Source organism: Anopheles merus, chromosome 3R, assembly GCF_017562075.2.
Source record: "Anopheles merus strain MAF chromosome 3R, AmerM5.1, whole genome shotgun sequence".
NCBI classification, from domain to species: Eukaryota; Metazoa; Arthropoda; class Insecta; order Diptera; family Culicidae; genus Anopheles; species Anopheles merus.
This window is the reverse complement of record NC_054084.1, coordinates 33006191-33020887: the sequence shown is the minus strand read 5'-3', so window position 1 is coordinate 33020887 and position 14697 is coordinate 33006191. Positions and strand designations below refer to the sequence as shown.

Here is a 14697-nt window from a genome sequence, read left to right as displayed (position 1 = left end):
AGGCAAAAAGAGGATGAGGGTTAGTTCTCCATACCAAAACGCCGTATTAATCGGAGCTCAGCGGTTCGAGGCTAGCGGTAGTTTTTCCATTAAAAAATTCTCCCCCCGGATGAGATTCCTATGGCTATTTTCAATTTCCTCTCACTCACCCGGTAAACAGTCAAATATTCGATTTTGCCAACCTCAGAACCGTCAGAAGCAGAGGCCTGGTTTACCCTCCGTTTTTTGCTATTTCCCTATTCTTCGCCAGTCCTATCTGATCCGTTAATCCATCTAGAGAGTGTCCAGTGCAGCACTAACCACAACACATCCGAACCTCCATCCACGGAGAGAACGATCCTCCGAACGATTTTTCGGACAGAGTTCTTTCTTTTACGCTTCACCGGACCTAATGCATCCTCGGAACACACTACCAGAGTGGTCCTCAGATCACTCCTTTTTTTGCTGTGTGGTGTGAGTTGCGTAGCCACAGCAAATGGATATCCCTTTTAATGGAAAAGCTAACAGCAGCTCCCGGAACTCCAGGATTCGGGGGAGGTGAACTCTAAAGTGCACTCGACAAAAAAGCCTAAAATCAATTTATTTATCAGGGATTTTTTTACCACGAATTTCCTGGAACGTCTGTTCCGGAAGGCCTGTTTTCATGGACCTTTCGCGTGAGCGAGCAAACCACGCGGTTTGAGGTATATCGGCAATAATACGTTATTTATGTTCAACCCTAGGTTACCTAGGGCCGAACAGTAAACGATTAGTTTTCCTATTGGTTCCATTCTAATGCCTGGCGAATTTGCTCTGCAACCTGCCAGAACCAGAACACGGAACGCATGACAACACCCCTGTACCACGGAACTGCATCGGCAGCGTACTAGCGGTTCTGCACTGCAACGACACATCTCATTGTCGTCCATCATTGCCAGATTTTACCGCAGAATGTGGTTTGCGGGTTTTCCACACTGTCCACCCGGTACATGTGTCCACACCGCAAAACCCACACGCCGCCGGAAAAGGAAAGACACGCGCGAGCGACGAGTGCAGTAAGTCCTTCGGCATCTTCGGACACCGCGTCGAGTAGGGCCAATAATTCCTTCCCCTTATCTCGAGCAATGGCACAGGAAGAGCAGCAGCCCGCAAGAGCACCCGACACTGGAGACGACAACTTTCGGTAATTATACCGAAGTTTGATTGCTACTATTATTACCCGGCGCCATACTTTACCCCCAGCAGCACACGGTACTCTCTCGATGGTTTATTGTTATCAGTGACCATTGGTTGCGGTTTCTACCCCATACCTCGCATCCCGGAAGATGCAGACAGGGTGAAACGTTTGACTTACGGACTGCACAGGCAGCGCACAAGCACTGCTCGGCCCTTTTGACTTCCAAAGCGGAAGTTTACTGTGCACCCAAACTCAGGATGGGGGCGAACTCTCGAAGAGGATTGTGAGCCGAGAAGAGTATTATTATTATACCCCCTACACACGCAACCCCCCCGTTTTTGTACGCCTGCAGTACGAGATACTAAAGCAAACAAGCAATTTCGCAAACAACAAAAGGGCTTGGTGAGTTATCCCTATGTCCAGGCGGGTTTCCCGGGGGCCGTTGCTGTGCCGCCATGATTTCCGGCGATGACACGTGCTTTTAATGGTTTAATGCTGCTCGAGGTGCAAACTCGCACGGGGATTCAACAACTCCTTGGCTACTGGAGGTGGAGGTGTGTGTGGTGGCTGTCGTCCAGCAGCGCTGAGTGAGTTCTTAAGAGTGTGTTCTAATAAAATATATCAATAGCCAGTGCTAGTAGCGGTAGGCACGTAGGCAACAAACAACCATTAACACACTCTAGGCAAGAAGTTGGCGTTGATTATAAGGGTGGTGTTAGAACGTCCGTCTCGTATAAATATTGATCGATGTGCTTAGGCTGCCAACCCGAGCTCCATGTAATAAGATTACATGCTTTTTATCTTGGTGGGTGGAACGATAACGTCGGGAAAAGTTGAGCAAATAGTGTTGTAGCTTCTTCAATAAATACAGATCTATCTACTGCGCAATCTGCTGATTCATTTGAAAGCCTTACTGATTGCTGATAGTGATGAATGTTTAACTTCATATATAGACATAAAACTAATGTCACGTTTCAAAGTAGAGTGATCCTGATATTCCTTGCGGAAATCCAAAAAGCCTACAAATGACATCTTTATAATATACAAAAATAATTTCCAATGATGCTAAGATGATCCGAAATGCATGGATAATTTAAAACAATTTAAATATTTTAAAATAATTGGTGAAAAAACACATTATTTACCACTCAAATTGTAATTATTGCAAAATATTTTAGGAACTTCAAACTCATAGCATCATCAAATTATAATCAAATAACCATTTTTATATAATTTATCGTAAAAACATAACAAATACTAAATAAGTGTTTATTTCCTGGAGATTAATCGGCGGAACAAATGCACGTACATTAGCTTACGCCCTACACCTCCACTTGCAACTGACACCTCTAAATAGGTATGCTCACCCTCACACACTGCCCCCTATCATCATCTGGACATCCTCTGAAATCGCTCTAATCGCTGGACATCCTCTGAAATTAATTTCATTTAGCCATTTAAACACTCTCCCACATCTGCCCATAAACGAAATAAAGGGAGCGGACGACACCCATCCAGGAGTAGACCAGCGCCCGGCATTTTTCCCGTGCGCAAATGGAGGTGATTAATTTTATTGCACAAATGTGCACAAGGTGTCTATGGGCCAATGAGTCGGCTTTGCATTAGGAAGGGGAGAATAAATAGCTTACGTATGTGTCCCCTTCGAGCTGGAGAAAAACTCATTTACATAGCCATTCCAATGATGATGAAAGCATTTCAAGTAATCTAATATAAACCTACAACACTTTATACACACACACACATGTCCCTCGCTAATCATAAGCAATGTTTGAAGTTCTCTCATCTGTGGGGACAGCCCGGGATCATCCTACCGAAAGCCTGCAAAAAGGCTCCAATTTCAACTGGTTATTTCCGTCCCGGTAATCTCGGTCTCGGTGCTCCAGCCAAATCCGAAGCAGAAACGAGAACCATACATTTTAGATTTCAATTTATGATGCGCCCTATCTGCTCTGATTAAATGTTATGCTCTTCATCCTTTTGCTTAAGCTCTTCTAGAGCTTCACATTGCTGTAAAACCCCAGTTGCGGCAGTTTATTTCCCAAAGTCCAGGAATCGTCCAGCAGTCCATTTCCCATTTGGCAGTACATTGGTCCAATTTTTGTCCAATTCCTTTGCCGGCAGGCTCGGGCGATTTCGTTTTGCGACCAAAACGACCTAAACCATTCCAGGCTTACGAGCGAAGATGATCCAGAGTAAAATGATTGCAGTGATTTAGATTACATCAGATTCAAACCCGGACGGCTTACCGGAAGAACTCGATGCCCCGCCGCTCGCCCTGTTTGGCAAACGACAAACGGAGGGAAGGTTTGTAAATTGAAATTCGAACTGCTGCAGCGAACATCTCCACGCAGAGCAGCAGTCGGACGGATAAGCAACACGAGCAACACCCTACTATGCTACTGCCTAACATCCTTAGAACCTCCAACACTGGAGGGGCGTACAATCACGCTTGCAGTAACATTTAATAGTGGCAAGAACTACATCCAAACAGGGGAAAAGTGGGAAAGCGGGGGAAACCAGGAAGTAGCGAGACGGATTCTCCCTAAAATTTACAAACTTCACTAACTCCAACCTTCACGGCATTGGACGTGTAAGCGTGAGGGTACGGATAGATTGTTTCCTATTCAATGTTGTTGCCTTCAGTGCGACTTCTGCAAGGGAACGACCTAACTTCCAGCAGTCAACTTTGCCGCAGTGTATAATAAAATGTTCAATAAATCTTCTCCGGCTGGGTGCAATGGATCAGGACGGAACGAATCACAATGAAATGGATGGCAGGATTCTATCACTTTGTCATTCAAATGAAATGCAAACATTCGATCAATTTCATGTGAGCGAATCTAAGTAGAGAAATTGTGAAAAAGATATCTGAAGATAAGATATAAATATTTTATCCTAAGTTAATATTCTCCGGGAAAGATTCTCATTCCAGGCACACAAGACTCTCTACTACTGAATCACAGAAACAATACAATAAATGTCAAACATTCCTTCTCTCCAGCGATGTACAATGCACTCTGCTTGATTCTATCGCAACGTGCTTCGAAGCTGCTTGAGCATTCCGCAACCATCCAGAACTGGTCCATTCTACCGATTTCCCTCGGCCTACGGGTTGCAAATCTCACTGTGCACCATAAATCCATCCAAATTCCAAAACCTCCAATGCTCCGCACAGTTTGGCCTTGGGAGCGACGACTTGAACGAACATGTACGATAGACACGGTAGGAAGAAATTTTCCACAAATTTCTCGCCCCGAAAAACTGAGGCCCCTTTTGGTTACAAAAGCAGCGGAGATCTCCCCTCTGGTCTCCACCTACCGACCTTAATCCTATCAGCAGAGATCTATAATTTATGAACCAACCAGTTCAGTGCCAGCGCGTGATGGTGATGGTGGGAAGCGGAAGGCCACCAATCGCCTGCTAAATATTTGACCATTTGAAAAGTACTCCCCGGCACGGAATGGACCAACGGAACGAAGCACACTTCTGTGGTGATATTAAATTGTACCAGTATTCGGCTACATTCGCACAGAACCCCGGGCCCGTAAGGAGGAGAGCATGTGCCGATGTGCGATGATGCACACGGAAACATTTATTAGACTCTAACCTCAGAGACAAGAGAACAGGAGGAACAATCCAAAAACCAGGCCGCTTTGGGGTTTTCGGAATGCGTGATTGCGAAAAGTCCGTGGGAGCCGGATTTCGCCCATTCGTGCCCATTTTCATGCTGAAATTTATTCGAAACGCATTCCTGATAACGACACCGGGACAGTACCCACACACACACACATACGATGTCAGAATAACAGTGAGTGCTCTCATAATCGTTCGCCCATGATCGTCATCCTTGTCGTCGTGTTTTGCTACAGTTCCGTTGATAAGGGACGACAGCACGCCTTCTTTAAATCGTAAATTATCAACACTTGCGCTTCGTGCTAGCACCCCGACATCCAGGAAGTGGCCCCCCGAAAAATGACCTCCAGCACCTCTCCAATACCACGCAAGCGGAAAAGGCGGAAACGATCCGTTCGTAAACATGCGCCATGGCATGCGAAAAACACATAATAAGATCTTAATTATAGATAACCTTCTCCTTCATAAATGGGTCTGCTCTTGTACTACTTGCGCTACGAAGCCACTTTCACCACCGAAACAATCGCTACCCATTCTTAGGGGACACTCAATTACGAGCGCAACGAGAAGAGGGAATGGTGGGAAGCCTATCTCCGTTGCATAATTGCATAATTTTGCTCCCACTACCCCACTACCTACCTATCAGTGTGCAGGCCGGTCCGGTGATGGAGTTGCCGGAAAGTTGAGTGATGGCAAGGAGCAGATCGCCCACGAGCAGGCAGGCGACGTAGTGCGTCTGGCAGCGCCAGTGCAGCACGTGATGCTGGGACGGTACGAGCAGACCGGTGGCGAGCGTCGCCGCCAGAAAGATGGTCGAGATGAGCAGCCCGGCCGAGTAGAGGACCAACCGGCCGTCCTGTGGATGAAATCAGGAAGAGAAATAGGGTTAGAATGTGGCGATGAGATTGTTTTAACGATGGAATTATGGGGGCAGACGAGAGTGAATGTTTGCTTTGCAGTAGGTTCTTAACGTTTATTATGAGGATTATTGTGATAAGAATCGTTCAGGGTGCGTTTAAAATGATACAGATTGAAGTTGTAGTGATTCAAATACAAAGTATTACCAGGAAGTTGGATAATGCAACAGCAAAATAACAAAAAGATAGTCTGAAGGATGATTTTCAAGGCTCCATGACCATTTGAATAGCAAAAAAACTGATGTAAATCCAACAAAACATTGAAAAAATGAAACTAACTAATAACAAACTCCAAAAATCCCCAACAAAAAGCATCCAATAATATACTTGAACAAGTAATTTTGCTCTCATGCTGTTTTTTTCCATAAATTGAAACCAATCCCGCCACACAACAAGAGTTTTGTATTTACTTTTCTCAACGCTCCCGTTTGCGTTTCCGGAGCGCACCGGGCACAGAAATTGGCGAAAAACGTTTATTGCATTCTCATCAGCGATATTTCCCTTGCGGAAAAGTGCGCCAAGCGCCCCTCGAAACCTCGAAAACAATATTGCCAATGTTATTAAAATCATCATCGCCATCATCATCGTCATCATCATCACAATCGCCATCATCGAGACGAGTGGAGTTTCTGCAACAATTGCCCGGAGGAGATTGAATATTGAGGATAAAATCATTCCCCTCTCCAGGGGTTCAACGCGACCACTGCTAGACTTCAGGGTTTTGAGTGCACGATTTCAGGGGGAAACGAGACTTGTGGGATGTGTATCACAGCGGGGAAAAACCTTTTACAACACGAAGGGATGGCGATGATGTGGAAAATTTAACACCATCCCCTTGCTTTTCTGCAGAAAATGCTCTGGAAATTCATTTGACTTCTGATTTGCTTACCTGCTTCGCAATCGGCACCGAAGCCGGCTGGAAGTGCTCGGAGCACGTGAACACGTACACCGTCCGATCGTCGTCCCGCACATGCTCCAGGCAGAACTCGCCCGACGCAAAGATCTTGCCGGAGTCGGTCGTTACCGAGCCGGTTTGTTCCTGCAGCCGGGACTCCTCGAAAGCGCCCGCGATCGCGTGCTCCTTGCAAGCCGGAAATCCGTAGCTCAGCTCCACGTACGGGGAGTTTACGATGCGCGAATCGTACAGCTCGTGGCCGCGCGGCAACTTGGAGCAGGTCCGATTGCCCCGATCGTACGCAAAGTTGGAACCGCAGCAGCGCAACACAACGCTCGTCTTTTCTGGCGCCTGAAGGGAATCCATCTGACCACCGCCGTTCGTACCGTCGGCTGCCGGGAGTTCTGTCGGACGTTCCGGACATACCAGGGCCACCTTCTCATCGATGCAGTAGTCCGGTACGGGCACCAGCACGTGCTTTTGGTTGAGGAACAGTGACCCATTGCCCATCAGCGTGACCAGATCGACGGCGTACACGTTCGGCCGGGGGCAGGTGTCCGGTTGCTGCTGTTCGGCAAACTTCATGAACGGTGGTGCCGAACCGAGATCCTTGTACAGTTGACCCTTGGCGGGGAGGAAGATGCGTGGCACCCATTTGGCTATACCGCCCGCCACACACTGCCGCTCGGCCACGTTGTAGAACTCACCCAGCCGGCAGCATTTGTTGATCCGGACCTCCTGGGGCCGAGTTCCGGCCAGCCCCGGGACGGCCAGCAGGACCAACCCGAACGCAACCAGCGAAAGTAGGCTGCACATTTTTGGTCAATACTTGTTTTTCTTTGCCACTGCTCTATTTTCCCGGCCCTTCAATCCGGTTCCGCACGCACTGTGGGGTACTCTTTTAAGCAAAAACTAATCTAACACACTATCACAAACTATCAACCACACGTCCTACTCCTTAAACGCTGGAGTAGCGATGGTTGTCGGGAAGGCGCTTGTATTTTCTTGCTATTTTCTTTTAGTTGCGCGGGCGACTTTTCACTTCACGCGTGACACAGATCGAGCAGGGATGGGGAAAACCGGACGGAATCGCGACAATACAGCACAATTACACACGCACGCACACACACAGACACACAAACGCACTGTAATAGATCATCAGCAGCATAAGCCACACGCAGCACGCAACGATTTCTATTTCCTCTTCTCGGGGTTGACGTGCGAGCGCGCGGAGATTTTTCCTCTCTTTTCGTTTCGTTTCACTCACTGGCGTTATTTTTTTTTATGCTCGCTTTAGGGATTTTCCTTCCCCGTTTAGCGGGTGCGTGTGATCGACTTACTTGACGATCGCATCGGCGCCCACGGTACACTCTTAAATGCTCTACACTTTCCACACAAACGGTCGAGAATGGTTGGATTTTCTCGGCCTTTTTCGCTACTCCATCTACCCCACAACAGATGAGGGATGAATCACACCAACCGCTTGGGCGCGTATGTGTTTAGCGTCGATCGCGTGCTTTACTTCGGGGCGCACCGGGGACTGGTGCGACACTTGAGCATTCCTAAAAACGAAATTTAAAAAAATGGAAAAACGGGAATCAGCAGAGAGATTACACGATTAAACTAAACGACTACATGTGCAAAACAATGGCACGCTTTCTTCACTGTGCACTGTGTAGGATTAGTTTCCGACCGTGGCCAGCCACAAAACGCACGTATTTAGCACGCGTTGCAGCGGGCGAAGCTTTGACGCGACGGCAGTGCGCGACCGATCGTAATGTGCGCGATGCTTCTTCGCGTGCACGTAGCCACTCACGCGCGCTGGGCAATAGTAACGCGCCGCCGCTATGAAACGACAGCATGTGTGACACAGCCGACTGGCATCCGTTTTGCGCTGCTGCTGCTGCTGCTGCTGCTCACTGCTGCTGCAGTCTTTGTAATTAGCACAGCGCGCAGGGGCGGGTGTATGCAAATATGCAAAACGAATGCACAAATGTGCATCGCACAGTAATGCTGCGCACAAATGGCGCAAAATGCAATGAATCGGATGGAGTGCTGCGCACCCGGTGCGGTGATGTTGGAGATATTAAACCAGGGGCAGAATGTACCGGGGCTAGACACATCCACTGTGTGGCAAATTATGGATGATAGGGCATTGTGAGATGTTCATCGGTAGCTGTTTAGAAATGATTCATAGAGAAGTCTTTAAATCCAGACCACTATTGCTGAGTTCCTGTGTTTCATTTCATTTTTTACCAAAATTAAAAGTGTACCAATAATTACTAGCCGGTCTCATGGTACAGTCGTCAACTCGTACGACTTAACAACATGCCCGTCATGGGTTCAAGCCCCAAATAGACCGTGCCGCCATACGTAGGACTGACTATCCTGCTATGGGGGGAAATCAATAAGTCACTGAAAGCCAACCCCACAAGTGTGTTGGCAGGCCTTGACCGGCATCGGTTGTTGAGCCAAAGAAGAAGAAGAAGAATAATTACGAGTTTTATTCAACACCTTTATGGGTACAAGTTCAATTCTATTCTTGACTTCTTCTTCGAGAATCAAGCAAAGTTACCGAGAATATTATTCTGAGATTTAGATGTCCCATTACAATTCTACCAGAATTAAGCTAAGAGAGCTCTCCAATGACTCAATTTCATTATGTATCCTTTTAAACCCTCCAAATAAGAATTATTGGAATTTTTATAATAATTTCAAGCAAATTACTAATGAAATAGGAAAAACTAGTGACGAAATATATAATAAAAAGTTCATTAGGCTTGATATGTTGTATCCATTTAAGAATATAAGTAAATTTCATGGTTTGGAGCAAACAACTACATACTGAAGCCTGTTTTGTAGTCCATGTAAACAAACCATTAACTTTTCATTTTCAGTTTTCACTTGAACGCGACTTCTAACCATTTATAAACGAGTGAAGATAACGTTGAAAGGATAAATGTTGTGTTTTATCAACAATCATTCAAAATTAAAATAGTCTTATTTGCAAAATATTGTGAGCCGTTTGAAGGTGTTAAACAGAGGATTTGCCTAGTGCGGTCCTATATCTGAATGTTCCTATCATCTTGACTCGAGAGCTTCTAATTTTGCTTGTACTTCTCATCGCATATCATCAAAACTTCAACCTAGACATCCATCCCATTGAAGAGTACAATATCAGACTGGGATGGTTCCTGTCCTAGTTCAGAAAACAACTTCACAGGATCGAATCACTGCTTTAAACAGAAACTTTGAGGCCTATCCCACCATGACTAATCCTCAATAAATCACGCACGATGATACTTGAGACACTTGAGTCCGTAGCGCAAACCAACCATACAGTCCAAGCAAATGATAATTATGATTCACATGCAAATGAATTTCTGCAAAATTGCATGATTTCATGTTCTTTGTGATCCGGCGCAAAGCACCGAACGATACTTTTGCCATTAACATCGAATCAAAAACGGGTGTCCCGACAACTGCGTGGCACAAAATTGCGCCCAGAAAATGTCTGATAGCATGCGTGCATCAATGATTATTTGGTTCCTCGACGTAAATGTTATTGTTTACTTTATCGGTCCATCGATTGGAGCTCCATCTTCATTGCAGGGGCCAAAATCACAGTATTTAACATTAAGGTACACATTAAGCTTTGACAAACATTAATGCCCCAGTGTGGGGAAAGAATAAATACTCATAATAACACAGCCCAAAAACCAACGGTGTCCAAGGGGTCGTCCCGCAGGCAGCGGTATATTATTATGCGATCTTTCCCCAGCGCTCACACTCTCCAGGCGTCCATTAAGGAGGCAATTAAACTTAAGAATCCAATTTCGTCGATATACACATATTACCTGGCCTTCGAGGGGGAAGGACGTCGCTGTTGGACTCAACAACAAAAAAAGCAGAAGCAAAAGTGATCTTGTGATCGGCACCACTGCAATTCCCACACCACACGAAAGGATGAGCGATCGTTAGCGGTCATTAAATCGGATCGCGATCGTCAGCGGCTCAGGCGTCCCACCTCAGTCAAACGTCAAACCCCGCGGGGTTTTGGACCCGGGCGCCCGTGTCTCTGTGTGCGTGAGTACCAATAAACCGGTTTTTTATTCCTGATGATAAGCGCTCCTCCGATACATGGACGCTCGGACGCTGGCGGGGAGAGATCGTTCGCGCCACCGTCGAAACAGGTTCAATCGTGCTCGTGGCGTGGAAAAACGTGGCGTAGACGTTACAAAACTGTTTTCTTACCAAAAGGCCCGACTGATTAGCAATGCAAAAACCGTGTCACCGTGTGTGGTGCGTATTCTAATAAAGCATCCCCACTGGTACCACTACAACCGCGCCAAACTGGGTGCGTGTGAACGAGATGAAGCCAGTCGATCAGTAGTGGCCTTATCGCGTCGCTCGAAGGGAGATTGAGTGAGCGGGATGGACAGCAGCGCCAAAGATCGAACACCGCTGAACAGTGCGTAGAAGTGCGAAAGAAAGGCTCCGCTTGTTGCGTAATTTCATGCCAAAGATCATTATATTCTGTGCGGGCGCGTGTGTGTGTGTGTGCGCGCTCCACTGATGACTAATTTACCCATCAACCGCCCCATCACCATCGCCTTGATCATCATCCGAGGTGGAACAGAAAATCGAATCTAATTACTCAGCCGAAAAGCTATGTAGAGCAAGTCATGATCGTCAACGGACTTTCGCCTCCTTTTGGCTCCCTCTGCGCCATCTATTGTTCTAATGCGAGCGAGAGCAGGATCGATCAGAGGATCCATTTCTTACGCTCAAAGGGGTGAGTAATACGATCCGTCACACACACACACACACACACGATCAACTAGATTTCTTCATCTTGCGCTATTTTCAAGCTTTTCTCTCTTGTTTTGCGTCTCGTTTTTTTTTTGTTTTACAGCCCAGTTCTCGGGTCTGGTCCTGAACCCGCACACACACACACACACACATCTTCACTATCTTCCTCTCCTTCTCCCATTCCTCCACGTTCGAGAAGACGCGGCTCGAGAGGAACAACAATGATGCGAGACGCCAGAGTAAAAACAAAAACCTTTTGCCTGCTTGGATGATGCAAGCCGGCACACTCGCACACACACGCGCACACAGGTAACACACGTGGAAGAGGGAAAGGGTGGATCGTAATGAAGAAATACCTTTCCCAGGGCTTGCCCATTCCTTTATGTTGTTCTTCCCTTTACAAAGCGCACAGAACACGGACTGCGGTGAATTGTTTAGCTCGCTGCGTCTGCCATCTCGTTCTTCTGCGACTGTAGTACACAAGACATAGAACTGCTACAGGTGTGCAGCAGCGTGTCCTCCTCTTTCTCTCTCTTTCACTCTCCATATATTACTCACACCGGCACCAATACTTTCGCCCTCGCGCCGATTGCGTCTATTTCTATTGTCGTGCTGTGTGCGAAGGGAACTCCGTAAACTAGAACTCTTTTGTTTCGAACGCACACAACCGGTTTTTGATAATTTGATGGCATTCAAATACACTGAGCACACCTGTCAGACGTACCGAAGCGATCGGTAATATTGACAGTACAATGCAACTTTCTTCCTCGAACCAACCCTTGACCCTTTGTTTACTTCAATTTGCTTTCAACTGACAATAACAGACACGCAAAATGCCGGATGCGTCGTGCAATTTTGTGCGTGTGTGTTTTTCAGTGAAAGTTTGCCAAACAGGCCAGGATGAAGCGGATGAAAACACACGCTACAAACACACACCTTTTTGCTGAAGCCTTCTTGCAACGGTTCACCTTCACGCACAATGCACCACAGTGACCATACAAAAACAACAACAAAAATACTGGAACGGCACTTTACGGTATGTTTTTTTTTTTTTCACTTCTTCTGTATAACAATATTTCCTTCCCAAACTCGGTGCATTTGCCAAACACTTTGCAGCCAAACGGCTAATTTCTGTAAGTGCGCGCGCGAATCGAAACGCACCGTTCGGAGAAACCAAAATTTACGCAACCGCGAATGCCGGGGCCGTTTCGAGCGAACCAACGGGTACGCGCTCGCTCGCGTGTGTTAACGCTAGAAAAATAAGAAAGCGACTAAAGCGGAGAGTAACGCACCCGGGCGCACAAGAGCGTACTATACCCACCAACCGGGCACGGAGCGAGTCGGTTGCACGCACACACCGACACGTGTGGCGCGCGTGGTAAACAAACCGCGTACCGTGTTCATCTGACACTTGCCTTGCTGCCGGCAAGCGATGACAGTGTGTTAGTGTGTGTGTGTGTGGTAGCATAATTCCGACGAACTGCACGAAGCGGCAAAGGTGGCACAGACTTCGGATTGGAGATGAGGGAAACTGCAGCACATTTGAACGGTGCTGCTGCTTTTCGTTATTTCTGCTTCCAAAAGGATTTAGTAAATGGGTTTATTAGAGTATAGATTGGAGGAGATATTTTAAAAGCACAGTTAAACTATTATTTAAAACAACATAATTATTATATATTTTAATAGTAAAAATAAATCAAGAATAATAATTTTACACATATCTAAATTTAAAAAAAAACACAACAACAAAATCTAAATGTCAAATATTGGCTAGTCAGACCAGTGTCAATAATTGCACAACTGACAATTTTTCTCTGAAATTTTTAAACATTGAATTTCATATTTTTTCCAGATTTTTATATTAATAAATTCCACAATTTTGGTAACTAAACTGGTACTGTCTGGACTGGTACTTTGGTACTGTCACTAGAATTGCAAGCAATTGTTTACTATTTATTCTAAAATACCGTTTCTATTTCGCATTCGATGCTGCTTCCCTTAAGACGATCCGAAGGCATTCGACTTCGGATTTGGTCGGGTTTATGCTGCCACAGCACACGCACACATGCAAGCGCTCACCTTTGCCGGCAAGTGTCAGAAACGGTTTGTTTACCACAGCTTTTCAACTGTGTGCGTGTGTTACTATTGCGCGAAACAACAAGGTAACGTGTTTTCCGTGCATTATTTCAAGTTAGGGCAGTTTTGTTGGGGAATTTTAAGCACTTTTAAATTATTTTAATACACGTAGCTTTAAACCAAGTGAAATACGTGTTTTGGTGGAGTTTGTTTTTAGTTTCAATGTGACTTTTTAACATTGCGTTCATATTTTGAGGTCATAATGTTGCAAAACTTGCGAAACGTTAGCTCCAATGCATTTTAATTTGATTTCGCGCACTGTTATACATCTTGCATCACGCCAGGAGCATATGCTGCATATGTAGAGCGATCCCAAGTGACATTTTCGAGTAGATTTTTTCGTTTTTCGAGCTGCTGGAAGCTTAAAGAGCAGGCTTAAAGTTAGCTTAAAGAGCTGGCGATTTCATCGACTTTAAGCTTATTATAACAGTTGAAACATCAGAGTGAAGCGTTTTTTCTGGTACCATTTTGAGACTTGTCATCACGGTGTGCACAAGCTACCGGCAGAAAACAAAACATACGTACTCTTCAATCCGTATCATACAAAAATTATATTATAAAACATTCTTTCACGTTGTTTTGTTAGTCCATGCGTTTCTCCGCTATTCTGGTGCTCCTGGGTAGATCGTTTATTTCTTCTCAGTGTTTTGGTTGTTGTACACCGAGGACGAAACTGCAAGCTTCTTGTTTGTCGGGCTTCTACCGAAGTTCTGACAACTTCAACGCTTCAACACATCATGATTCACTCACACAGCCATGTTTTAAAGCGTTTATATGAGGCAAAGGGTTAAATCGAGCTGTTCACGAGGAGTTTAAGCTAAAAATGTAGAACAGTTGTCACCTGGGATGCACCCTGTGCTATGTCCATCTTGCACACAGCGTACAAACTCTTTCACAGAAGGAATACAATGTTTCATGCAAGCATATAACACCAGTGAATGTAACGCATAACGCATTGTCCAGCAAAGAGGCGTTACTTTTTTGTCCCGAGCGCTGCGCACTACCAAATATAATTATTGATAGTGACGTCATATTGGATTTTTTGAATAATTGCTTTTCAAAGAAATTCGTCACATTTATTATTATTATATCATATTGAATTTGTAATATATTGGATTATATTGGAT

At 45.6% G+C, this 14697-nt stretch overlaps 1 protein-coding gene across 5 annotated transcripts in view; it reads right to left on the bottom strand.

The window, feature by feature from the left end:
* LOC121597913 (probable G-protein coupled receptor Mth-like 1) overlaps window positions 1-12719 on the bottom strand; it is a 153229-nt gene extending 140510 nt beyond the window's left edge. For 2 of the 5 annotated variants that reach the window (XM_041924226.1, XM_041924230.1), the window contains exons 1-3: window positions 12371-12719; window positions 6617-8184; window positions 5450-5666 (exon numbers count right to left, since the gene is read on the bottom strand). In XM_041924226.1, the coding sequence (XP_041780160.1) occupies window positions 5450-5666; window positions 6617-7438 (1039 nt within the window). In that variant the 5' untranslated portion in view covers window positions 7439-8184; window positions 12371-12719. Of the gene's footprint in view, window positions 1-5449; window positions 5667-6616; window positions 8185-11790; window positions 12339-12370 lie in introns of those variants that run through there. The other 3 variants (XM_041924227.1, XM_041924228.1, XM_041924229.1) reach the window with 3 other exon arrangements.
* Window positions 12720-14697: the final 1978 nt, after the last annotated feature.